This window comes from Pongo pygmaeus, chromosome 3, assembly GCF_028885625.2.
Source record: "Pongo pygmaeus isolate AG05252 chromosome 3, NHGRI_mPonPyg2-v2.0_pri, whole genome shotgun sequence".
Classification (NCBI taxonomy): domain Eukaryota; kingdom Metazoa; phylum Chordata; class Mammalia; order Primates; family Hominidae; genus Pongo; species Pongo pygmaeus.
The window spans coordinates 199,638,540-199,664,587 of NC_072376.2; the positions used below are offsets into that span (position 1 = coordinate 199,638,540).

Genomic DNA, 26,048 nt, shown 5'->3' on the forward strand with positions numbered 1-26,048 from the left:
ATTTGAATAGACAACATTTTTTTGAATCCTGATACTATTTCAAAGACCTTAAAGATTTCACTAACCAGCTACATCAAACTTAGGAAAATATTATTTGGTTTTCCAGTGAAGCATTTCTCTTATTTAGAGCCTTTCTGTTTCTCTCAATAGGGTTGAAGAGTTATCCTTATCTTCTTTTTATCGGGGCTTAAGAAGAGAGATGAGGTTCCATGGAGTAAACAATACAAGGATACAAGGACCTCATATAATCTCACATATCCATTTTCCATGAAAGCCATCCTTGGCACGAATTTGCCATTCTATGTTTGCGCCTCATAAAAGGCAATGCATCATAAATACGCACTTTTTGGGTAGCTGGAATGTACTTAACTTTAAACGGGAAACTCAGGAAAACAGCTGGGAACTCTTTATGCCAGGATAGGTCAAATGCACTGGCAATAGATCAAATAAAAATATCTGAGTAAATGCCTTCCAGATAGAACATCACCCTAGTTCTTCAGCACTTTACAAAAAGACCTGTCCTCAGTTCACATTCCCTTAATTCCCTGTCATTTCTCCCCTGGTCTTCCAAGTATGTTTTTTAAATTATGATTCCATGTATAAACACAAGATCATATTTTGCTTTTCTATGAAAAATTGACAGCCTTCTCTGAACCATAAAACTATCTTTCTCCAAAATGTATTCAAACCAGGCGTATTGCAAACTGCTTTGTGTTCGTGTTGTGAGGTTTTTCAGGGGACCACACAGAAACCCTCAGCACTAGTTAGTGCCTTATGTCCTAAATGAGGAAACGGAATCCAAGGACCTGCGGGTGGCTGGTGACAGTGCACAGGCTGGTTCCGCTCAAGTCACGTGACTCGTCAGTCAGTGAGTAGGTCTGGGTAGCAGTAGGCATGGATGAACATGCCCTCCACGGGCTTTCAGACCTTCTTCAAGGCCAAAGGGAAGGCCTTCATAGAAATATAATTATGTGAAACACCCCAGAATTTTTTCACAAACTTTCCTGCCTATAAACGACAGGTCCTACCACTGGAAGACTCCCTCCAGGACAAAACCACCCTTTCCTTCAGGGATGTGACCTGCTGTGCTTTCGTTGACTGTCATGCAGCCGCTAGACATGTCACTTTCTAGCTCTCCATTCGGGTCTGTGTCCCAGGATCTAAAGAAAGCTAAAAGAATCCAGGCGTGGTAGCTCATGCCTGTAATCCCAGCATTTTGGGAGGCTGAGGCTGGCGGATCATTGGAGGTCAGGAGTTTGAGACCAGTCTGACCAACATGGTGAAACCCTGTCTCTACTAAAAATACACACACACAAAAAAAAAAGAAAAAAGAAAAAAAAAATAACCTGGGCGTGGTGGCGGGCGCTTGTAGTCCACTCGGGAGGCGGAGGCAGGAGAATCACTTGAACCGAGGAGGCGGAGGTTGCAGTGAGCTGAGATCGCGTCATTGCACTCCATCCTGTGCGACAAGAGACTCCATCTCAAAAGAAAGAAAGAGAGAAAGAGAGAGAGAAAGAGAAAGAAAGAAAGAGGAAAGAAGAAGAAAGAAAGAGAAAGAAAGGAAAGAGAAAGAAAGAAAGAAGCAAGCTGAAATAGCTTCTTTTTCTGTTTTAAAAAATAGACTTTTAGTGTTCACAAGTAAGAATAAAAAAAAAAAAGCTTGGCCTTAGGAGGAATCCTGTCTGCATAGGCCTCCGAGAGGCAGCCACCTGAAGGGAAACTGACTGCACAAGAGCCAGGCACTTAGGAGCAGTCTGTACTTTGCTTCCCAGCTGTCTGCTCTCCCCCAGCAGCCAAAGTCTCCTCCCTCCATTATATTGCAAACCAATGAACCATTAGACTTTCCATGTTTTCTTTTTAGACTTTGAGATTCAAGGTAAGCTAGAATTAATGGTTAACAGCTGACAGGTGAAAGTGTGGTTAAATGCAGCTTTGGCTGGCAGGCACGTTGCGTGACTGCTAAGGCACACAGGCAAAATCAAGTTCTACAGCTGTCTCTGTGTATGTCACTTGTTTGAATACAAAATAAAATTAAAAAAATAAATTCAATGTATTGAGAAAGCAAGCAATTCTCTCAAGGTATATTTCTGACATACAAAGATTTGAACGACTTTCGCAAATATGCTGTACTGAGAGACAATGTTACATAACATTGAGAACTAGTACAAGTAAATATTAAAGTTAAGTGACCATTTCCTACACAAGCTCATTCAGAGGAGGATGAAGACCATTTTGGAAGAAGAAAAACACCCTTATTAAGAATTGCAGCAAATAAGCAAACAAGGTCTTTTCAGGTACAGTTTCAGAACTTATTATTTAACATTTTTAAAAATGTGTCTGATTTAGCTTTGTAGAGATGTTCCACTAATATCCATAACTAGTTTGAGAGGAAATGTGGAACAACAGAAGAGTAAGTGTCCACTCAGTAACAAGTGTTTCACAAGTTAAAAAGACATCCAAATGCAGTACTGAAAAATCAGAAGTCTTGATTTGCCTCACTGATGACTCCGTTTTTCCTAGAGCAGTCTATTTAATGCTTAGTGGGGATAAATAGATTTATAGGTGACCAAGACAATCGATTAATGTATTAGCCACAGATTTTTTTAAATAGAACATTTTCTAAGTAGGAAATCATTCATAGCTCTTTGAAAGATACAGGGAGAGGACTCAAGGAAAGAAAGGAAGGAAAAAAATTGGGAAAGGAAACAAAGATGAAAAATTGGGGTGGGGAGAGCTGTCAGATTGTGGCCTTGAGAAGGATCTGATCATAGGGAGCAGCAGGGCTGGCGGGGAAGGAGGGAGGAGGGGAGAGGGCTGCTTCCCTGTGGGTTCTGGCTTCTGCAGAGCTGTAAGAGTTGAACGCTACACACACAGCCACACTAAGGAATGCTCCAGGATTGGGAAAGATAAAATTCAACATTATAATGAGAACCCTGTGAACGCTATTGAATTAACTACTCCCCTCTCTCCCTATTTCTTGTAAATCTTAGTGTCAGTAAACTAATTATAAATTTACATTTTATGTTCTAAAAACATGCACCTTTTTCTCATTGTAGGATGATTTTCTTATATGAAATGGTACATTTCATTTTATTTACTTCAGTTTCTGGCGGTAAGTAGAGTGTTATCTTAACTACGGGCGGGGAGAGGGAAATCACACTGCAATCTCCACACATGTGGGAGAATCTCACACGATTTATGTCCGGGAAGGAAATAAAATGGTTTTGTTAACTTCCTCCTTGAGGCTCCAGAGGTTTTCAAAGCAGGGTAGGAGTTGAGATGAAAAAATTGTTTGTACTGGTAGGAATCTGTGTCTATATGTATACCATATCTACATCCATGCCTACATACATCATTCATTTAAATGATATTTAAAAGCAATATTAAAAAGAAGAAATCTTGATTTGCCTCACTAATTAGTCGGTTTTTCATAAAGTCAGTTCAATGGAACATACACACACACATAAAATAGGAATTTTGTACTGAAAAATGTTATGTAAATACTCATCCATAGTTCATGCATTTCAATAATTTAACTACCCTGTTAATTCTCCACCCTATGTCACATCTGCTAAATTTGTTTATAAATTACTTAGCCAATATTAAGTAGGAGATATCAGTACAAGTATTGTTTAGTTCCATGACCATTCTTTATTTAAGATGAAAGCTGAAGCATTCCTTTAGAAAAATAGCTTATGTATACATGTTATATTTAATTTCTGATACTATTGCTAGTATTTTAAGCATAGTAAATTCTTTTTTCTGGCATATGTGAAAAAAGGCAAATCTAGGTGAAGATATTAAAAATAAATTCTACTTAATATATTAAATTACACAGCTCATAATTTCAATTTTCTCTGTGACAAAACTACTGCTCAGGTTGTAATATTCCTTTGTTATAATTATCTGGAAATTGTATTGTTATGTCATTGATAAATACGTCAGCGCTAAATAATTTGATATATTTTGAACACTGGACCCAATAACTACATAAACAATTGACCCTGAATCACGGGTTCCACATCCATGGATTCAAACAACCTTGGAGTGAGATATTTTTTAAAAAATTGTATCTGTACTCAACATGTGCAGAGTTTTTTCTTGTCATTGTTCCCTAAACAACACAGTACAACAACAATTTGCATAGTATTTACATTGTACTAGGTATTATAAGTAATCTCGAGATGATTTAAAGTACACAGGAGGCTGTGAGTAGGTTATATGTAAATACTATGCCATTTTCTATCAGGGACTTGAGCGTTCATGGATTTTGGTGTCTGCAGGAGGTCTTGCAGCCAATCCCCCACAGATATCAAGGAATGATAGTGTACATATATAGGTCCTTTATACATGAATATGGAACATTTACAAATATTGACCACACACAAGCCTCTGAAACAAGTCTCAACAAATTTTAAGGGGTTAAAATTATACTGATCATGTTATTCAACCACCGTGAATGGGATCTAAAATAATAATAAAAAAGGAATTGAAAATCCCCAAATGTTTGAAAATTGAGTATTTATACCTTTTTAGATTCATATGAGTCAGAGATGAAATCACAACGGTAATTAGAAAAGGAATTGTAGAATAATGAAAATCCAGTATATCAAAACTTTGAGATGTAACTGAATTAGTGTTGAAATCAAATATATAGATTTACATGTATACATTAGAGTACAGAAAAGGTAAAAATTAATGATATAAGATGACAAGAAGATAGAGAATAGCAACTTAAGTGCTAAGAAACTAGAAGGCAGAAAGAATTGCAGAAATTAATTAAATGGAAGGCACACATATTTGAGAGGTCAACATAATCCCTTTCCAACCCATTTTATAAGGTCAGGGTAATCTTGACACCAAAATCTGATAGGAAAATTCTGAGGAAAAAAAATTTCACAGGTCTTTTATCTTATGAACATATGTACAAATCCCTAAACAAAATATTATCCAACTTAAACCCAGTAGAATGTTAAAAAAAATTAAAGGATGATTACATTGTGATATTGTGACAAAGTTGGGTTTATTCCAGGAATGGAAAGTTGATTTAACATTCAAAAATCAATAGATGTGTGACTTTGGGCTACATACCAAAAAAAAAAAAAAAAAGAAGGGAAAGCAGGAACTCACACAGATACACTTGTACACCCATCTTCATAGCAGCATTATTCACACTAACCCAAAGGTGGAAGCAGCCCATGTGTTTATCGACAGGTGACTGGATAAACAAAGTGTGGTACATACATACAATGGAATATTACTCAGCCCTAAAAAGAAAGGAAATTCTGACACATGCTACAACATGGATGAACCTTGAAGACATTACACTAAGTGAAATAAGCCAGTCACGAAAGAACAAATACTGTGGGGTCCCACTGATATGAGGTACTTAGGGTAGTCAATTTCATCAAGATGGAAATTAGAACAGAGGTTGCCAGGGGCCAAGGGGTCAGGGGAAGGGGTGAGAGTTGGTGTTTAATGGGCACAGAGCATCAGCTGGGGAAGTTGAAAAGTTCTGGAGGCGGATGGTGCTGTCGGTTGCACAGCAGTGTAAATGCACTTAGTGCCACAGAACTGTACACTCAAAATGGCTACATGGCACGTGGTATGTTATCTGTCATAATAAAAAATAAAAATAATTTTAAATATTAATATGTGCCAAAAAATGCTTGCTAAAATTCTGTTAATGATCACAACTCTAAGTAAACTGGAAATGGAAGAGAACTTTCATCAGCTATTAAATGGTATTTTAAACAAAAGCAAATAAAAATCCAAACCAAAAATCTTCAAGAAACATAATACATAATAGCGGAATATTGAAAGCTTTCCCAAGGGATTGAGAATAAGACAAGAATACTTCCCATTATTTCCATTTACTCTTATATGGAGGTACTCGTTAATGCAGTAAGGAAGGGAAATAAAGGGAAAACAATTAGGAGGAACATAACCTCTCGTTTTTCACAGATGATATGATTGTGTACCTAGAAAAATCCTAAATTAACCATCACATAAATTATTTGAGGCAATTAATTAAATTAGTAAGAAGTCTGGATACAACGTCAATATACAACAGCAAGCACTTGCTCGTTCGCAAAAACATATTAACTAGTTTTTACTGACACTAGAAGCAGCATGTGTTCCACATCCATGGATTCAAACAACCTTGACGTGAAATATTTTTTTAAAAATTGTATCTGTACTCAACATGTGCAGAGTTTTTTTCCAAAAATTTTTTCCAAAAATTTTAAAACGTTTATATGTTTAGGGGGTGTAAGTGCAGATTTCTTACATACATATATTATGCAGTGGTGAAGTGCTGACTTTTGGTGTACCCATCACCCAAGTAGTGAACACAGCCTCCAACAGGTAATTTTTCAATGCTCACCCCACTCCCATCCTCGCACTTAGTGGCATATTGAAAATCAACTTGTCTTGTAAAATTAAATAATCCAGTTAGGAGGGGGATATAGTCTAAGAAAATTAGTGCATGATGCACACACACATACACAGAACACGTGTGTGCGCATGTGCACACGAGAGAGAGGAGAGAGAGAGAAACCGGGTCTTGCTCTGTTGCCCAGGCTGGATTGCAGTGGTACAATCACAGCTCACTGCAGCCTCAAACTCCCAGGCTCAGGAGATCCTCCTACCTCAGCCTCCCGAGTAGTTGGGATTACAGGTGGAAACCACCATGCCCAGCTAGTATTTTTTTTGTATTTTTTATAGAGACAGGGTCTTGCCATGTTGCCCAGGCTGGTCTTGAACTTCTCAGCTCAAGCAATCTGCCTACCTTAGCCTCCCAAACTGCTGGGATTACAAGCATGAGCCACTGTGCCCACTCCGCATTATTAAATATAGAACATTTATTTGATTCATCAGTTAATATTCTTGTTAAAAGTAGTATTTTAATGTAGCAAGATTGCTTTCCACCAAAAGGTGGGGCTTCCATGGTGGGGTTTCCAAATTATTCTCAATGGGGTGAGGATGTGTGTTATCACACCCCCGAGCCAGCAGATGCTGTCAGAAACTGATCACTCTGGAGTGTTTATTTCACATAAGTACGGGGTTTGGACAAAGACGCAATTAGGAAAGGAAAAAGCAGAAGGTTCATTCCAGACCTGGATGAGATCCTGAAAAGCAGCAGCTTTTGCCAGTAAAGATCCTTGAAATGATTCAATTACCCTCAAAGCACTCCTTGTCTCCAAGACAATCACTCATAAGCACAATTCCGTTGAAGCCAACGTAGCATTTTGTGATTTTCGTTTCCACCTGAGGCTGTTCATTCAATAAACTCACATAAAAGTGTTCATTGCCTTGATTTCCAAATTCAGATGTATTTCCTGGTAAGTAGAGCTACTAGCCTTGCCTTTATGAGATTACTACCTAATTAGATGTATACCCAGTAAAATCCAAAATAACGCATGCCATGTATTACATCACAGAATGTGTGACTCAGTTGTTCAAGGACACCTGCTTTGAAGGAGGGGACATTACTACAGTTTTCACACCAAGCGCCAAGTACTGCCAGGTAGTCTGCACTTACCACCCAAGATGTTTACTCTTCACTTTCACGGCGGAATCACCATCTGAGGATCCTACCCAATGGTAAATGCTATGTTTCCACATCGAGGAGACAGATTTTTAAAGGGAGATTGCTATTCTTAACACATTTCCATCTACCATTTTATAAAATTTAACATTAACAACTGGAAGATAAATTGTCTTTCAGTTGAAATATTGTTACAGAAAGAAGTGATGGTGTTTAGGCAATTTAGAAAAGAATAAATATGCCTCCAAGTGTAGACTTTCCAGCCTCTCTGATAGTCTCATATTAATGGTATGTTTCTTCTGTTTGTCTCAATTTTTATGCTTCTTAAACATTTCACACTTTGCTTTTCTATCGATTATTAATTTTTGTTGTGCTTTAAACTGGAACTTCTCCCAACTATTTTATTAGAAAAAATTAAATATTTAAAAAGATAATTTGAAAAAATAGTACAGTACAATGATCCCCTGCCACCACCAAAACTGCAATGTTTGCTATATTTGTATAGCAATATACAATATATAATACAATATATAATACCTATATTTGTATACATGCTTAACCGTTTGAAATAATTTTAAAACATGACACTTTACCCCTAAATACTTCAACATGCACTATCCTACACAAAAGACATATGAAATTTAACAAGAATTCCTTTATATTATTTCAGTTTTCCCTCAAATGTAATTTATAGTAATTAACCAGAATCTTACCAAGAGTCACTCACTGCATTGGGTGGTTTGTCAGGTTTAAAACATTTTAAACAGTCCACCAACCATTTGTGTTCCCATCCTGAGCCTGAAAATTTAATAATAAGCCTTTCTGTAGAATTAAATTTTCAACATCTTTGTGTATTATTGCTACATTCACAGGCATTTATATAGCACCTGGAACTTATAAAATTTACTATTCCAGAACCTAGAACAGGGATTGGCAAATGTCTTCTTAATAATGCAGAGTAAATATGTTAGGCTTTGTGGGCAAAACCCACAGTAAAGCCAAGGATGTTATATAAGTATTTATGTCACCACTTAAAATGTAACCATTTGAAAATATAAAAATCATTTTGTATAGCTAATGGGCTAAACAGAAACACACAGATTTTTGGTTGCATTTTACCAATAGGCCGTAGTTCACCTATTCCTGTTTGTTCCTATTAGAAAGGAGTATTACATGTAGTCTCTTAAGTGTAGGGATGTTGAAGTAAAAAACAAACTCAGAATCTTGCTAAGAAAATATTTGTTTTGGCATGAGATAAAGTAGTTTGTTTCCTTCTCTTTGGCTTTCTGTGTGCTGACTTTTAAGATCCATTATTTTAAAAACATAAATTCCTATTCATTAATATGTATTTTTAAAAAAACAGGTTTACTTGTGTCCTGAAAGACAGTGTTACAGAAACACTGCCGAGAGTGAATAGGACAGCAGCGATTTCTGGGTATTCTTTCAAGCAATGCTCACACCAAATAAGTGGTAAGATATGTTCTCAGAATCAACAAATACTAGCTGTGATGTACACATATCGTCACATCGGATGTGGTTTTAAGGCTATGAAATAAAACACTGCTATGTGGAAATAAACCCCCTTAATGAAGTTCTTTCAATGTAGAGTATAACCTAGCATACATGCATGCCTGCCCCTCCAGCACACTGTAAAAACTTCTTTACCTCATAGAAATACATATCTTACTACCTCACTTCTCATCATGTATTTATATTCTTTCTACTTCCCAGCCTAAAATCTTAAATGAAAGTCTTTTTTTTTTTTTTTTTTTTTTTGAGACAGGGTCTCACTCTGTTGTCCAGGCTGGAGTGCAGTGGTGCAATCACAGCTCACTGCAGCATCAACCTCCTGGGTTCAAGTGGTCCTCCTGCCTTAACCTCTGGAGTAGCTGGGACCAGAGGCATGCACCACCATTCCCAGCTAATTTGTTCATTTTTCCTAGAGACAGGGTCTCACTGTATTGCCCAGGCTGGTCTCAAACTCCTGGCCTCAAGTGATCTGCCCGCCTTGGCCTTCCAGAGTGCCGGGATTCCATGGTGCCCAGTCGAAATTCTTTATTAAACGTATTATTCCGAATCGAAAGGAGCAAATATAGATGTTGAAGTGACAATTGTCTTAATAGTGAATAGGTACTTGAATCAGTTAATTAGTGAAATAATCAGTGCAGTTAGGGAGAAGAGAGGCTAGGTCGGAAAATCAAAATGTGAATTTACAAGTCTAAAATTGTTACAATGTAAGAAGGACATTGGCATTCTTTTACTGCTTCCATTCAAGAATAAGAATTTTCCAGATTAATATAACAAAAGACTTCTGAGGAAAGGTGGGTGAAAAAGTTGAAAGGGTGAGTCAGGAGGGACAGTTGCTTAGGTCATTGCCTCTGGAATCTGGAAGGGACTCACATCTTCTGCTTTTATTTCCAGCTTGCAACAAAGACACTTATGTGGACCTAGACATGAAGGGCATAAACTATAACAGCTCAGTTGCCAAGAGTGCTCAAGAATGCCAAGAAAGATGCACGGATGACGTCCACTGCCACTTTTTCACGTACGCCACAGGGCAGTTTCCCAGCCTGGAGCATCGGTGAGTAAGCCACAGGACATTCGAGTGGCCGACGAAAAACAGAGTCGTGATTTACTAAAAAGCTTTTGCCATCAACGTTATGCCAGAATTTATTTTGAACCCCTAAAAGTCTTTTCTATAAAAGTACTCCTAGTTTTCTTCATGAAAAATACACTTAAAGCCTAATTTGGATGCATTTCATTTATGGTAAGGAGTCTATCTTTTAATAACACTGTCAGAAAAATATATACACTTAGCTAATTTCAAAAGCGCTACACTTTTAAATTGGCACTTTTGAAACAGCTGCAATTGGTATGATTGTCAGTGCCCTTCCCAGTCTAAAAAATGTTACAGTCTAACAGAATAAAAATAAAAACCTACTCCTCTCTCTCTCTCTCTCACTCTAAATAACAGTTCCTTACCTAAGACAAAATACTCATGTAAAAAGTTTTATCCTGCTCCATACTGGATTTTGAAATATTTCAAGGATAAATCTATCGCATAAGGATTTAAAAACTATCTGATCTCTAATAACCAAATCTGTGTTCTCGTCTTTAAAAATTTACTAGGGAAATAGATTATTAATTTGTATATTCAGAAATATTTGAGATTATTTAGATTTTCATAGTAAACTGCATTTATCTGGAATCAACAGAAAAGTGAAAAACATTCAGATTACTAATACTTGTGTTTTAACATTGGATTTTAACATTCTGCTCTCCACATTCACAAAGAGGAGTGAACAGAAAGCAAACAAAGCATCAATGAGTTATTTCAAAAACAACAGTGGTTAAAAACACACACACACCAAACCCCTAAATTAGTCATTTGACTTGTAAGGCTTGTCTTTAGCTCAGCTCAGCGACAGCCTTTTATGTCTGACTTAACAGAATGTGAACTGCCAGACAAGAGAGTGGAGGTTTCTAAGCAAGATAATGTTAAGTCATTAAAAGTAAGACGGACTTATCCGGGTGCGGTGGCTCACACCTGTAATCCCAGCACTTTGGTAGGCCTAGGTGGGCAGATCACCTGAGGTCAGGAGTTCCACACCAGCCTGACCAATATGGTGAAACCCCATCTGTACTAAAAAAGAATACAAAAATTAGCCAGGCGTGGTGGTGGGCACCTGTAATCCCAGCTACTTGGGAGGCTGAGACAGGAGAAGTGCTTGAACCCGGGAGGCGGAGGTTGCAATGAGCCAAGATCATGCCATTGCACTCCAGCCTGGGTGACACAGCGAGACTCCGTCTCAAAAAAAAAAAAAAAAAAAAAAAAAGGAGAAGGGCTTAAGAAGTCATTGTTTTGTGCACTCTCCTTCTTCATGGGGTCACTCTCTCAAGCTGTCATTGTACTGAAGAAGAAATAAAGTTACACAATTCACAGGTGCTTAACAACACTGCTGGGACCATGCCCAGCCATTCAGCCTCCCAGATGGATGCTTCAGGGTCTCACAGGTCCTCTCTCTAAAGGGGACTTTCTTATCATCTCATGTTTTTTTCCTTTTTGCAGTTGGCGGAATAAGACACTTTTCCTTTTTCTTTTTATTCAGTAACATTTGTCTACTGAAGCATACCCAAACAGGGACACCAACCAGAATAATGAAGCTCGATAAAGTGGTGTCTGGATTTTCATTGAAATCCTGTGCACTTTCTAATCTGGGTAACTATTGACTTCTTGATGATGTAATTCAACCATTAAATATGCTGATGATTACAATAGATCTCACTCAGGATACTAGCTTATGCTCATGATGAAACGGACCCAAAGATCTTTACCTTCTTCATGTGATAGATTTCATCATGTCCTATACAGTTAGATCCTCTATTTAAATTTCAAGTTTAAAATAATCATGTCATTTTCTTCTAAATGAAAAAAATTAAAAGATCTTGGGATACACTTAAATTTTTTAATACGGAATTTACACATACTGTGACTGGAATTTTCCTGATAGCTGGTGAATTGAGTTCCTAACATAGTTCCTCTGTTGCGCAGCTTGTATTAGGGACATTTTCCCTAATACAGTGTTTGCAGACAGCAACATCGATAGTGTCATGGCTCCCGATGCCTTTGTCTGTCGCCGAATCTGCACTCATCATCCCGGTTGCTTGTTTTTTACCTTCTTTTCCGAGGAATGGCCCAAAGAATCTCAAAGGTAAGGAGTTAACAAGTAAGGATAATTTGTTATCTTTTAAAAATAGCTGATCAAAATCCATCATTAAAAATTCCAAATAACTAAAAATTTACTCTAAATGTCAGTATAGGATAAAAGTTGCAAAGAATTTCTAGCCCCTCTCCCTTTCTATTCCCCACCTACTTATCACAAACACAACAACATTACCAAGGACTCTTTTTTTTTTTTTTTGAGATGGAGTCTCGCTCTGCTGCCCAGGCTGGAGTGCAGTGGCATGATTTCAGCTCACTGCAACCTTCGCCTCCTGGGTTCAAGCGATTCTCCTGCCTCAGCCTCCTGAGTAGCTGAGATTACAGGCATGGGCCACCACACCTGGCTAATTTTTTTTGTATTTTTAGTAGAGACGGAGTTTCACTATGTTGGCCAGGCTGGTCTCGAACTCCTGACTTCAGGCGATCCACCTGCCTTGGCCTCCCAAAATGCTGAGATTACAGGGTTGAGCCACCGCACCTGGCCAATAACTTTTAAAATAAATATTATTTTACCTAAATAAATTTTAGGTACAGGTACAGTTGTGTTACATGGGTATACTGTGTAGTGGTGAAGTCTGGGCTTTTAGTGTAGCCAAATAGTATACATTGTTCCCATTAGATAATTTCTCCTGCTTCACCCTCCTCTATCCTCTCAACTCTCTGAGTCTCCAATAGCTTCCATTCCATTCTCTGCGCCTGTGTACACTTTATTTAGCTCCCACTTATAAGTGAGAATATGCAATATTTGACTTTCTGTTTCTGAGTTGTTTCACTTGAGATAATAGCTTCCAGTTCTATCCATGTTGCTGCAAAAGACATGATTTTATGATTTTTTTGTGGCTAAGTAACATTCTATAGTATATTCTATACACCACATTTTCCTTATCCATTCATTTGCTGATAGACTCTTAGGTTGATGTATACCTTTGTTGTTGTGAATAGTGCTGCAGTAAACATGTGAGTGTAGGTATCTTTGTGATATAATGATTTTTTCTTTCTTTCTTTTCCTTTGGCTATGTACCCAGTAGTGGGATTGCTGGAGGTCTCCACCTTGGCAAAGGGGGGAGTTGTCTAGTTCTAAATGCAATGAAGAGACTCCATTTCCATTTCTTGACCACTAAAAGACAATTCAGTCCAATGCTTTGTTTAAAATAACTGAACCGGGAACAGGAAGAGCTGAAAATGTCAGTGAAATGTCAAACCCAAAGTGGAGAGAGAGAGGTGGAAATGAATGTCTCCATCAAGTGGGTTAGGGTGGTGGTGGAGGGAGGTTTAAGAATTGAGTTCCTGTTTCCTTACTGATGGAAATTAACATAGGACATCAGACACAGCATGGAAAATTTCTTTGATTATCAAAAGGACACTAGCTAAGGTTGCTGTCCCTCTTTTATTTATTTATTTATTTGAGATAGGGTCTTGCTTTGTCACTCAGATTTGGGTACACTGGGTGTGATCTCAGCCCACTGCAGCCTCCACTTTCTAGGCTCAAGCAATCCACCCGTCTAATCCTCCCAAGTTGCTGGGACCACAGCTGTGCACCACCACCCCCAGCTAATGTTTGTTTTTTTGTAGAGACAGGGTTTCCCCATGTTGGCCAGGCTGGTCTAGAACTCCTGGCCTCAAGCAATCCACCTGCCTTGGTTTCCCACAGTGCAGGGATTACAAGCCTGAGCCACCATGCCCAGCTTGCTATTCCTCATTGACAACGTTCACTTAAACAAGCAAACAAATATCCATAAAATTAAGTCAGCTTTAAAACCTGGCTTGTATATATCTCTGAATTGGAACTCTCAGAGCCCTCAGCACTTGCTTGATTGGCCTCCTGTTGATGAAAAGGTGTCCTCCAGACAATTCAGCCAAGGAGAGCCCTGTGTGCCTTGCCTATCACATGAGTCTCACTTTCCACTGAGTGAGGCTCTAATCTCAGAAGCGCCAGGTCTGTCACATGAAAATATTATCTGCTACTATCACTTACTAAACAAATTTAGTAGAATTTGTTTGGTGCCTATTATATATCACGCATTGTTCTGAAGACTGGGGATACCATTTAGTGAACAAAATAGATAAAAACCTTGCCTATTGGACCAGAGTGGAGATGAGAGAGAAGTGACCAGATCGATATGTGTTATCAGCAGAGAGCCAATAAGATTTGCTGATGGATTGGACCGTGGATTGTGAAGGAGTCAGTGATAGCACCACGACTTTTGGCCCAAGGAACTGGAAAGATGGAAATGCCGATGACAGAGATGTGGAAGATTCCGCAAGCAGCAGAGTGTAGGAGAAGCAATGCCCATGGTACATCTAGGGAAAAGGGTTGAATTGGCAACTGGAAATAGAAGTCAAACTCAGGAGAGAGGTTTATGTGTAGATCTGTGTTTAGGTGTCACCAATATACGGCTGATACTTTAAAAAAATCTAGTGAAATTATCAAAGGGTTAAATGCAGAGAGGGAAGAAAGTAGGTCCAAAGATTGAGCCTTGGGACATTGGAAGTTCAGAAATAAGAAAGATGCCATTGTCACTTGTAATTTTGTGTTAGTCACTGCTCTTTTTCTTTGTCTTATTCCATTACTGACCAATTCCTAGAATAGGAATAACACATTTGATCTTTAATACAGAATGTGATAGGAACTTGGCTTCTATAAGCCCAAACTTGGGAATTTAAATTTAAATTTATTAAAATTAAATAAAACTGGCTGGGCGCGGTAGCTCACACCTGTAATCCCAGCACTTTGGGATGCCGAGGCGGTGAATCACGAGGTCAGGAGTTCGAGACCAGCCTGGCCAACATGGCGAAACCCCGTCTCTACTAAAAATACAAAAATTAGCCAGGTGTGGTGGCATATGCCTGTAATCCCAGCTACTCAGGAGGCTGAGGCAGGAGAATCACTTGAACCCGGGAGGCAGAGGTTGCAGTGAGCCGAGATCGCAACACTGCACTCCAGCCTGGGTGACAAGAGAAAGACTCTGTCTCAAAAAAAAAAAAAAAAAAAAAAAAATTTAAATGAAACTAAAAATTCACCTCCCTGCTGTATTAGCCACATTTCAAGTGTGCAATAGCCACGTGGTTGGTGGTTACTGTATTGGATGGCACAGACATAGAACATTTCCATCACTGCAGAAAGATCTATGGACTGTGATTTTGTCTACTTAGGAAAAGTCACTCTTTCCCAGGAAGATGCTTCCAGGGTGTGGAGTCAATGATGGACTTCACCCATCTCCTTATAAACCTGTGGCAACCCTGGATAGGAGGTTTCTAGGTAGCGCGAAGACTCTTGAACCTTTAAGATAGGCTGGGAGTGTTGAAAGGAGGGAAATGAAAAGGGAAGATACTAGGAAGACTGACACTAGAGCAAGCTCAGAAAATTTTTACGGAGCCAGGTGATTTACTTAGAAAATTTGTCTGCAACCTAAGTGTCATGGAGTGTGACTCCGTGGTTTATGAGTGTGACTCCGTGGTTTATGAGTGTGACTCCGTGGCTTATACTTTCAAAATAGGAAAATCTTCACAATTAAGTGCCAGCATGAGCTGACTTTACTTTCTCTAGGTGCTGTAAAAATGTTTTTATGTGTTTGATATGATATATTACTACTTCCCTTTTGTTTCTGTTAGAAATCTTTGTCTCCTTAAAACATCTGAGAGTGGATTGCCCAGCACACGCATTAAAAAGAGCAAAGCTCTTTCTGGTTTCAGTCTACAAAGCTGCAGGCACAGCATCCCAGGTAAACTGAGAGTTCTGCATTCTGGCTGCGTGACCAGCCCCGAGGAGGCTGATGCATGCTGAGGGAGGGTCTCGCTCTGACATGTGGTCTGCTGTCTAGTGTTCTGCCATTCTTCATTTTACCATGACACTGATTTCTTGGGAGAAGAACTGGATATTGTTGCTGTGAAAGGTCACGAGGCCTGCCAGAAACTGTGCACCAATACCGTCCGCTGCCAGTTTTTTACCTATACCCCAGCTCAAGCATCTTGCAACGAAGGGAAGTAAGCCATACGAAGGGTTATGCAGACACCCTTGTCCTGTCTGCCTGTGAGGTGCATTATGTTTATACCATTTTGTTTTCAACTCCAGGGGCAAATGTTACTTAAAGCTTTCTTCAAATGGATCTCCAACTAAAATACTTCACGGGAGAGGAGGCATCTCTGGATACACATTAAGGTTGTGTAAAATGGATAATGGTGAGTATAATGTCACTTGAAAAAATGCAGCTGAAGGAATTAGTCCATGCTGCATACATCACAACCAAGACTGTCCGTTATAGCCACAGAAGGGAGAACATTCATGAAATAACAAATTTTGCAGTTTTCTATTATTTTCACTCCTATCACTCAACTGACCGTGTTTTAAAGGTAAATATTGGGGCTTGACTAAACTGTACATTGCCTAGTATTAACTAAATATATGTTTAAATTTGACACGTTTATACACCTGGCATTTCTGTTTTCTTTGTTTTTTTTTTTTTTTGAGACAGAGTCTCACTCTGTTGCCCAGGCTGGAGTGCAGTGATGTGGTCAGTGTTCACTGCAGCCTCTGGCTTGAACTCCTGGACTCCAACAATCCTCCCACCTTAGCTCTCTGAGTAGCTGGGGCTACAGGCGTGCACCACAACACCCAGCTAATTTTTTGTAGAGGTGGGGTCTTGCCATGTTGCCCAGGCTGGTCTTGAACTCCTGGGCTCAAGCAGTCCTCCTTCTTTGGCCTCCCAAAGTTCTGGGATTACAGGCTTGAGCCACTGCACCCAGCCACAACTGACATTTCCTAATGAGACCCAGACTCCGCCAACACTCCTGTTATCAAGGCCAGTAATCTTTCCTATTATCCTTTGTAAGGGAAATATCGATCAGCACTTTGGTTAGTCAAATTACTAATTTTCTTCCAAAAATTGTGTATCTATTCAAGAAATACTGGAGCACCTCCTTTTTAGGGGTCTTTATTCAGATTCCATGCAGGGTTCTGGAGACTTAGGGATTGGCAAAGGTTAAGGTAAAACTTTACTAATAACAATGAATGTGGTAGGGTGGAAATAAGTGTTTAGATTACACAAGACCTGTAATAACATAAAAGTTACAATAAAAATCCGACCAGCAGTATTTCCATCCCAGTGCCCAATTTCTGAGCATAGTCGCAAGACATGGTTTGTAGGCAAACAGAATTGTTCTAAGGGACAAAATCCCCAACAGGAAAGAGCACACCACAAACGCTCCTGCCCAAATTACCATAGGAACTTAGGATGGCTTTACTATATATTGATTTACATAAAGCTGCATGTTCTTAGACTGTTTATTGCTAAATGTCCAATATTACAATCACTATAAGATGCAACTGAGATTTAATGAATAAAATGAAAGTAATAATCCTGCTTTGTAATAGTTTTAGAAGCACGAAAACATTTTGTGTCAGATTATCTGCTGTACTGAGAAGGCAAATCAATCCTTAATTTCTGAGAATGTTTTGTAGAACATAAAGACTAACTTATATTGCCTCCAACACTGATATCCTAACTAGCAGACTATGCCTTCCTAGAGCTTAGAGGCGCTCCGATGAAAATCTTTGGATGGCTCAAGACTTCTTAAAAAGCAAGTCGATTAAGTCGTATCTCATACATTCTGTTTTCCTCACAATAAATTTCCCTAAGACAAGAAGGAGCATTCAGCACCATTCTGTTGTCTTTCTTCTACTTCTAAGCATTAGAAGGGACATTTGGCAAATGTTGCTGTTAAGTAATGTTGACATGGTTTAAAAAATGGGAACGAGCACGTATACCTCAATACATTGCAGGTTGCATTTTCCCCCTTCCTTCTTCATTATGGTTTTCTCTGTTGGATTTATAGACTCTGGCCTGTAGAGTTACAGAATATACCAGGTATAGATTGATAGCTACAGGAGAAAATGTAAGATAAAGGAAAATAAAGTCATATCTTTTCAGTGCACCTTTGGAGGGAGTGAATTAGATAACTAGGTTTTTACTGCACTGTATTTGATGAAATAACCCCCGCCCCCCTCAATGTGAAAGGGAATAGCTACATGAGATATTTATGGTGCCTTGTCTGTCACTGGTCTACAATGTAACTTAACTTTCTGAAGATAGATAGCAGCACCATTAAAGTAAACATTTCTTAACACAAAATATGATTCTAAACACATATTTTCAGCATTTCGTTTAAACTGAGAAACAACATAGGATGAACCTCAAGGCCTCTCACCTGTACCTTGAGTTATTTCTAACATACCTTAGTTACTATTTACCTATTAATTTTCCTAAAATTTACCTTTATGACACTTCCTATCTTGCAGAAATTCCAGAATAGAGGGCCCTCCAAAATGAACGTTCACCCTTCCGGCTCTAAAATGAGATCCTCTGTTCAGGCTTCTGAAGTCACATCGTGCTCGTTCTCACCTCAGTTGCTGTTAGCTGCTGTTTCCTTCCGAACTCCTTCTCTCATCCTCTCCTCCTATTTGAAATCCGCCCCAGAATTATACACTCATTTTCCTACCAAGGAAAAAAAAAAGCCTAGAAAGGTTGTTTTACAACCACAAAACTAGTGAATAGACTTTCTAGGATCCGGCTTCTCATCAGTGATTCTTCCGTTAACTTAGACTCCTCCCTTAGCTCGGGACACGGAGCCTTCTGAGCACCTGAGCCTGGTTATTCTAAATGTGATCTGGGCACAGCATATTGACATCACCTGGGAGTTTGTTAGAAAGAATTTCAGGATCCACACAGATGTTACTGGCTCAGAATCTGCATTTTAAAAGCTGCGCAGGCAACTCACAGGCACATAAAAGTTTGAGTCGCATAGGTGTGTGCGCGCGCGTGTGCGTGTGTGTGCACGTGTGTGTGCATGTATGTGCACATGTGTGCACGTGTGTGTGCGCAGGTGTGTGTGCACGTGTGTGTGTCTAGAATACTGCTGTCTACGAACACCCCACTCCCATCCATCTGTGTTCCGTGGCTCCAACCGGGAGAGTGGGTTCTTGTGTCAGGCATCCAGTAAGTAGAAATAGAGGGCACTGTCCTGTCTAGGCAGCCCGAAGAGAAAAGAAACACAGGGATGAGCCTGAGTCAAAGTCCCTGAAAAGTACCAAGGACCCCAGAGAATCCCAAACTGTCAACAAGGCCAAAGGTCAGAGGAAGTTCGCAGCAGATCAGTCTTACTTTGGACATGGATGGAGCAGGAGTGACTGGGATCATGGTCAGCAGAGTCACGGGGACAGGGCAGGAACTGAACAATGGCTGCAGCCTGTGGGCAAGGTGCTCGCCTCTTCTTTCTAAGAGTAGTTCTCAAACGCCAGCAGGGCTGGTTCAAACACAGATGGCTGAGCTTCCAGGCTGGAATTTCTCATTCGCTGGATCTGAGGTGGGGCTGAAGAATGTGCATTTCTAACACGTTCCCAGGTGACGCTGTTGGTCTGGGGACTGTACTTGACAACCACTGGTTTAAAAAAACCATTCGCGTTATCATTTGAAGGAGGGTAAGACAGCCTTGTAGTACCACACAAGGAGGGCTACATTCTTAGGGGTATGTAATTACAAGATGACTTAGTCAATTCCATTTTTCATGTGCATGTTTTGCTTTGGCAACTTGATTATAAAGTCTGTGTAACTCAGGGTCATGCTAAACTATTGACTTGAGGGAAGGTTTTCTTCTTCTTGTTCCTGAAGGAGCATAATTACTGATGGAAAGGAAGATGTAGGAAGCTGCTCATCACAATGCTTCTGTTGCAGAGTGTACCACCAAAATCAAGCCCAGGATCGTTGGAGGAACTGCGTCTGTTCGTGGTGAGTGGCCGTGGCAGGTGACCCTGCACACCACCTCACCCACTCAGAGACACCTGTGTGGAGGCTCCATCATTGGAAACCAGTGGATATTAACAGCCGCTCACTGTTTCTATGGGTCAGTACCACGGCTGTTTTTATTAGTTCATCATCTTCACACATTTATAAAAAATGTTACTAGCATGTTAGGAAATAAATACTTTAACCAATTAAATTGTCTTATTTGCAAAATTAATTAATTCCCTCAATGGTAAAAAAGGCAAAAAGGAAGAGCTCCTCATGGTCTCCCAACATCAGAACAGGTGCAGGTACATGGCTACTTGACTGCCTACTATTCCGTTTCCCATTTAACCGCATCCACATCCCCAAGGGCCTTCATGTTACTCCCTGCAAGAGCATACCTCCCTCTGTGCCTCGCTCTGTGCACTGTGCCCGGAACTAAACTCACAGAGGATTTACCATTGTCTGAATCAAATTTCTAATACGTGTGTGTGTGTGTGCGTGTGTGTTTAAATACAGAAAGTGGCCAGGTGTGGTGGTTCACGCCTGTAATCTCAGCACTTTGGGTGGCTGAGGTGGGAGGATTGCTCAATGCCAGGAGTCTGAGGTCAGCCTGGGCAACATAATGAGACCCTGTCTCTAAAAAATATTTAAAAACTAGCCTGGTATGATGTTTTGTGCGCCTGTAGCACCAGCTGCTCAGAAGGCTGAGGTAGGAGGATCGCTTGAGCCCAAGAGTTCAAGAATGCAGTGAGTTACTACAGTGCCACTGTGCTCCAGCCTGAGCAACAGAGCGAGACCCTATCTCTAAGTAAATAAATAAAATACAGAACGAGTTCAGTATGCATCCTCAAACTGGATTCCTTACTTAGGCCACTTTCAGCATTGGCCAAACATAAAGGCTCCAGCTGGGGGTATATATATTCCAGGGAAGTTGCATTGGCCAAACTTTCTGTTTGCTACTTCAGTATCCTCTGAGTTGTTTCCAGACACAGTTTCGTGTGCTTTTTAGTTTTGGTTTTCTTTTTTAATCAATCTGCAGCACACTCACGTTAAACTCAAGAACACATGTGAGGCCAAGAGTTCCCGCTACCTGTCACATATGGGAATGGAGTAGCAGAAAGGCTGCCTGAGTTTCTCAGTGTCACAGCTAGTTACTGGCGAGGTTGAGACTAAGTCCAGCGGTCTTCGTGTATGTGTGTGTGTGCATGTGTGTGCACGTGTGTGTGCATGTGTGTGTGTGTTGGAGCATGGAGGGAGTGCTCATTCATTTTTTGTGTATAATGGATTTTCTTTATAGGGTGAATATGTTTTTTATCCTGAAAAATCTTAGGATAAAATCACTTTTTTCCACCTAAATGTCCATCATTGGCAGAAAATATTAGTAATAGTTAGACAGTCACACAATTCACAATGTCTGGGAATTATTTTTAGTAAAGGAAATTTCTTTCCCTCTGTTGTTTGCTCCTTAGGGTAGAGTCACCTAAGATTTTGCGTGTCTACAGTGGCATTTTAAATCAATCTGAAATAAAAGAGGACACATCTTTCTTTGGGGTTCAAGAAATAATTATCCATGATCAGTATAAAATGGCAGAAAGTGGGTATGATATTGCCTTGTTGAAACTGGAAACCACAGTGAATTACACAGGTATGGAGAATTTTATCCGGAAAGTTATCTCCAATGGTGAACTGGATAAAATGTTTAACACTACTAGACTTACGGCCTGACCCTGCCAATCTCTCCACGTGTTATCATCATGAAAGGGAGAAGGCCTGGAACGCTAGTTATTTATTCTGTTAAGGCTGATACGCTTTCCTGGCTATTGAAACTTATTTTGGGAATGTGGGTGAAGAGATCGTTTTCCTGAGGCTTCTTCAGGTGCATAGAATGACATAATTTCATAATACTTTGGAATAGTAAAGATAATTTAGTCTAAAGATAATTTAGTAAAGATAATTTAGGGATGAAGGATTGAAGGTTAGAACAATTAAGCAACTTGTGCAGGATCAAAACTGAGTTGGATGAGGAGTTAGCAGCGAGGGTGAGGCTTGTCTCTCTGTCGCCCCCTCATCCTGGCATGTGTGCGATATCGTGCTGAACCTGAGGGAGGAAAATACACGACAACAAGGCAAAAAATGAATATAGTAAACAAAGAAAACACAGATAATGTACAGTGGAAGAAGAGTCTCTTCTGGAAAAGAGGATATATTTTGCGTCTCATATTTAAATCATGATTTTTTAAATTTAGATTCTCAACGACCCATATGCCTGCCTTCAAAAGGAGATAGAAATGTAATATACACTGATTGCTGGGTGACTGGATGGGGGTACAGAAAATTAAGAGGTAAAAATGATGTTGTTATATGTGCTCCATCCTAGAAATGAAGAACGGAAACTTTTCTGCCCTGTCAAGTCATGTAGCTGAAGCACAACTCGAGTCACACCAATCAGTTGCAGGAAGCGGATTAATAAAGATGGAGAGGCAAAAATCACCCAAGTGAGGCTGGTGCCTCATCTTTTTGATTGGAAATTTTAAATGTGACTAAATCTCTTTAAAGATTAATTATATTTAATGAAGTTTAATGTGAAGCCTAGCACTTTTCAGTAAATGTTCTAGCCTGCTATCCAATTACTTTCTCTAGGAAGTCATTCCAGTTAGAGTCATAAGTAATTTTTGAACTTAATTAACATTAACAAAATGGTACAAGCAATAGTGGGAATAATGTCTTCTTCATACTTGTAATTATAAAAGGTCTGTGAAGTAAATCTAACATTTTTTCCTTCTGGATTTTTGTATAGGCATGAGTTTTGTTGTTGTTGTTGTTCTGAGATGGAGTCTCGCTCTATCGCCCAGGCTGGAGTGCAGTGGCGCGATCTCGGCTCGCTATTACCTCCACCTCCTGGGTTCAAGTGATTCTCCTGCCTCAGCCTCCTGAGTAGCTGGGACTACAGGCGCCCACCACCACCCCAAGCTAATTTTTTGTATTTTTAGTAGAGATGGGGTTTAACCGTGTTAGCCAGGATGATTTCAACCTCCTGACCTCATGATCCGCCTGCCTCCACCTTCCAAAGTGCTGGAATTACAGGTGTGAGCCACCACACCCAGCCGTGATTTTTATTTTAAATATACGCAGCTGGGCACCACCCGTGGCTCACGCCTGTAATCCCAGTGCTTTGGGAGGCCGAGATGGGTGGATCACTTGAGGTCAGGAGTTCAAGACCGGCCTGGTCAACATGGTGAAACCCTGTCTCTACTAAAAATACAAAAATTAGCTGGACATGGTGGTGCATGCCTGTAATTCCAGCTACTCGGGAGGCTGAGGCAGGATAATCACTTGAACTTGGGAGGTGGAGGTAGCAGTGAGCCGAGATTGCACTATTGCACTCCAGCCTGGGCGACAGAAAGAGACTCCGTCTGAATTAAAAAAAAAAAAATATATATATATATATGCATATATGTTTATGTGTATTGTATATGGTTATTCTACAAACAAACCAAAAACATTTTTTTCAGACAAAATACAAAATACTCTCCAGAAAGCCAAGATACCCTTAGTGACCAATGAGGAGTGCCAGAAGAGATACAGAGGACATAAAATAACCCATAGGATGATCTGCGCCGGCTACAGGGAAGGAGGGAAGGATGCTTGCAAGGTAACGGAGTGTTCTTAGCCCATGGAACATATGCAAATTTGAATGCTTAATGCATTGCTTTTTTTTCTGAGACAGAGTCTCACTCTGTCACTCAGGCTGGAGTGCAGTGGCGCGATCTCGGCTCACTGCAAGCTCTGCCTCCCGGGTTCACGCCATTGTCCTGCCTCAGCCTCCTGAGTAGCTGGGACTACAGGCTCCAGCTACCAAACCCAGCTAATGTCTTTTTTATTTTCCAGTTTTAGTAGAGACAGGGTTTCACTGTGTTGGCCAGGATGGTCTTGATGTCCTGACCTCATGATCCGCCCCGCCTTGGCCTCCCAAAGTGCTGGGATTACAGGCGTGAGCCACCGCGACCGGCCGCTTAATGCATTTTAAAAAGCAGTCTTCTGCCAATGAGCAGGGAACACAGTGTATTTGTTTGACTTAGACTGAAATCAAAAGCGAGGAGACTGACTGGATGAATGCAAGCACCCAGGTTCTCTGCAGTATATTAAGGGGCCAAGACAACATTTTAGGCAAAATCAGCCTGAGCAAGATGTGCTGAAGATCGGAAGCGTCTGAGTTGATCTGTGCACCTTTTCTTGTCTCCCCTCGTTCTAGGGAGATTCGGGAGGCCCTCTGTCCTGCAAACACAATGAGGTCTGGCATCTGGTAGGCATCACGAGCTGGGGCGAAGGCTGTGCTCAAAGGGAGCGGCCAGGCGTTTACACCAACGTGGTTGAGTACGTGGACTGGATTCTGGAGAAAACTCAAGCAGTGTGAATGGGTTCCCAGGGGCCATTGGAGTCCCTGAAGGACCCAGGATTTGCTGGGAGAGGGTGTGGAGTTCACTGTGCCAGCGTGCTTCCTCCACAGTAACACGCTGAAGGGGCTTGGTGTTTGTAGGAAAATGGTAGAAGAAAACAAACTGTCACAAGTTGTTATGTCCAAAACTCCTGTTCTATGATCACTGTAGTTCGTTTCGGCATCCAGTCTCTTTGTTTTTCATCACGCTTCTATGGGGTCCAAGAATTACCACAAGGCAATATTTCTGAAGATTACTCTATAGGCAGATATACCAGAAAATAACCAAGCAGTGGCAGCAGGGATCAGGTAGAAGAACTGCTAAAAGAAGCCACCATAAACAGATTTGTTTGATGAAAGATGAAAACTGGAAGGAAGGAGAACAAAGACAGTCTTCACCATTTTGCAGGAATCTACACTCTGCCTATGTGAACACATTTCTTTTGTAAAGAAAGAATTTGATTGCATTTAATGGCAGATTTTCAGAATAGTCAGGAATTCTTGGCATTTCCATTTTAAAATATATATTTTAAAAAACCAGTTTGAGTAGACACAAGCTAAGAGTGAATGTGAAGATACCAGAATTTCTGTGTGGAAGAGGATTACAAGCAGCAATTTACCTGGAAGTGGTACCTTAGGAGCAATCTTGAAGATACACTTTCCTGAAAAATGATTTGTGATGGATTGTATATTTATTTAAAATATCTTGGGAAGGGAGGCTGATGGAGATAGGGAGGCATGCTCAAACCTCTCTAAGACAAGCTGCTGCTGTGACTATGGGCTCCCAAAGAACTAGACCGTATATTTATTTGACAAAAATCACCATAGACTGCATCCATACTACAGAGAAAAAACAATTAGGGCACAAATGGATAGTTACAGTAAAGTCTTCAGCAAGCAGCTGCCTGTATTCTAAGAACTGGGATTTTCTGTTTAGTGCAAATATTTATCTCATTATTGTTGTGATCTAGTCCAATAACCTAGAATTTGAATTGTCACCACATAGCTTTCAATCTGTGCCAACAACTATACAATTCATCAAGTGTGAAATTTTCTTTTTTTTTGAGACAAAGTCTCACTCTGTTGCCCAAGCTGGAGTGCAGTGGCGTGATCTCAGCTCACTGTAACCTCCATTCCTGGGTTCAAGCGATTGTCCTGCCTCAGTCTCCCAAGTAGCTGAGATTACAGGCACATGCCACCATGCCCGGCTAATTTTTGTATTTTTAGTAGAGACGGGGTTTCACTATGTTGGCCAGGCTGGTCTTGAACTCCTGACCTAGTGATCTGCCCACCTAGGCCTCTCAAAGCGCTGGGATTACAGGTGTGAGTCACTGCGCCTGGCCATGGAAAATATTTATTGAGCACAATTATGTGAGAGCATCATGCTGAGCTTTGAGGATACAGTGGTGAGCAAACAGATACGTCCTGGCTTCATGAAGCTTATACTCTAGTTAACATGAGCAACAAAATAAAATAATCAGACAAAATATATAGGTTCAAGCTGAAATGAGTGGCTGCACCAGAGTCTATGAGATGAGAAAGGAAGAAGGACATTTTTCA

General features: G+C 40.2%; 1 protein-coding gene and 1 long non-coding RNA gene across 3 annotated transcripts in view; one reads left to right on the forward strand and one right to left on the reverse strand.

Moving 5' to 3' along the window:
- Positions 1–2,187: 2,187 nt before the first annotated feature.
- On the forward strand, positions 2,188–24,467 carry F11 (coagulation factor XI). 2 transcript variants are annotated; one of them, XM_054484237.2, is made up of 15 exons: positions 2,188–2,294; positions 3,057–3,112; positions 7,443–7,605; positions 8,913–9,019; positions 9,971–10,130; positions 11,659–11,768; positions 12,102–12,261; positions 15,885–15,994; positions 16,094–16,256; positions 16,345–16,451; positions 20,000–20,168; positions 21,523–21,698; positions 22,300–22,395; positions 23,566–23,705; positions 24,306–24,467. In XM_054484237.2, the coding sequence occupies exons 2-15, from the start codon at positions 3,058–3,060 to the stop codon at positions 24,465–24,467; spliced, it is 1,878 nt and encodes a 625-aa protein (XP_054340212.1). In that variant the 5' UTR covers positions 2,188–2,294; position 3,057. The 2 variants fall into 2 exon arrangements, with proteins under 2 accessions (XP_054340212.1, XP_054340213.1); XM_054484238.2 differs by lacking the exons at positions 22,300–22,395; positions 23,566–23,705; positions 24,306–24,467 and adding an exon at positions 22,431–22,655 and having other exon boundaries at positions 2,222–2,294.
- The window catches only part of LOC134739497 (uncharacterized), a 243,588-nt gene continuing 239,517 nt past the window's right edge, over positions 21,978–26,048 (reverse strand). The window contains exons 3-4 of the long non-coding RNA XR_010126192.1: positions 24,281–24,855; positions 21,978–22,151 (exon numbers count right to left, since the gene is read on the reverse strand). This is a non-coding gene — a long non-coding RNA (uncharacterized LOC134739497). The remainder of the gene's footprint in view (positions 22,152–24,280; positions 24,856–26,048) is intronic.

Coding starts and splice junctions, on each gene's coding strand:
- F11 (XM_054484237.2), top strand. CDS start 3,058: ATGATTTTCTTATATGAAATGGTACATTTCATTTTATTTACTTCAGTT. Junction 12,262..15,884: donor TGGCCCAAAGAATCTCAAAG/GTAAGGAGTTAA, acceptor TGTTTCTGTTAG/AAATCTTTGTCTCCTTAAAA. Junction 23,706..24,305: donor GAGGGAAGGATGCTTGCAAG/GTAACGGAGTGT, acceptor CCCTCGTTCTAG/GGAGATTCGGGAGGCCCTCT.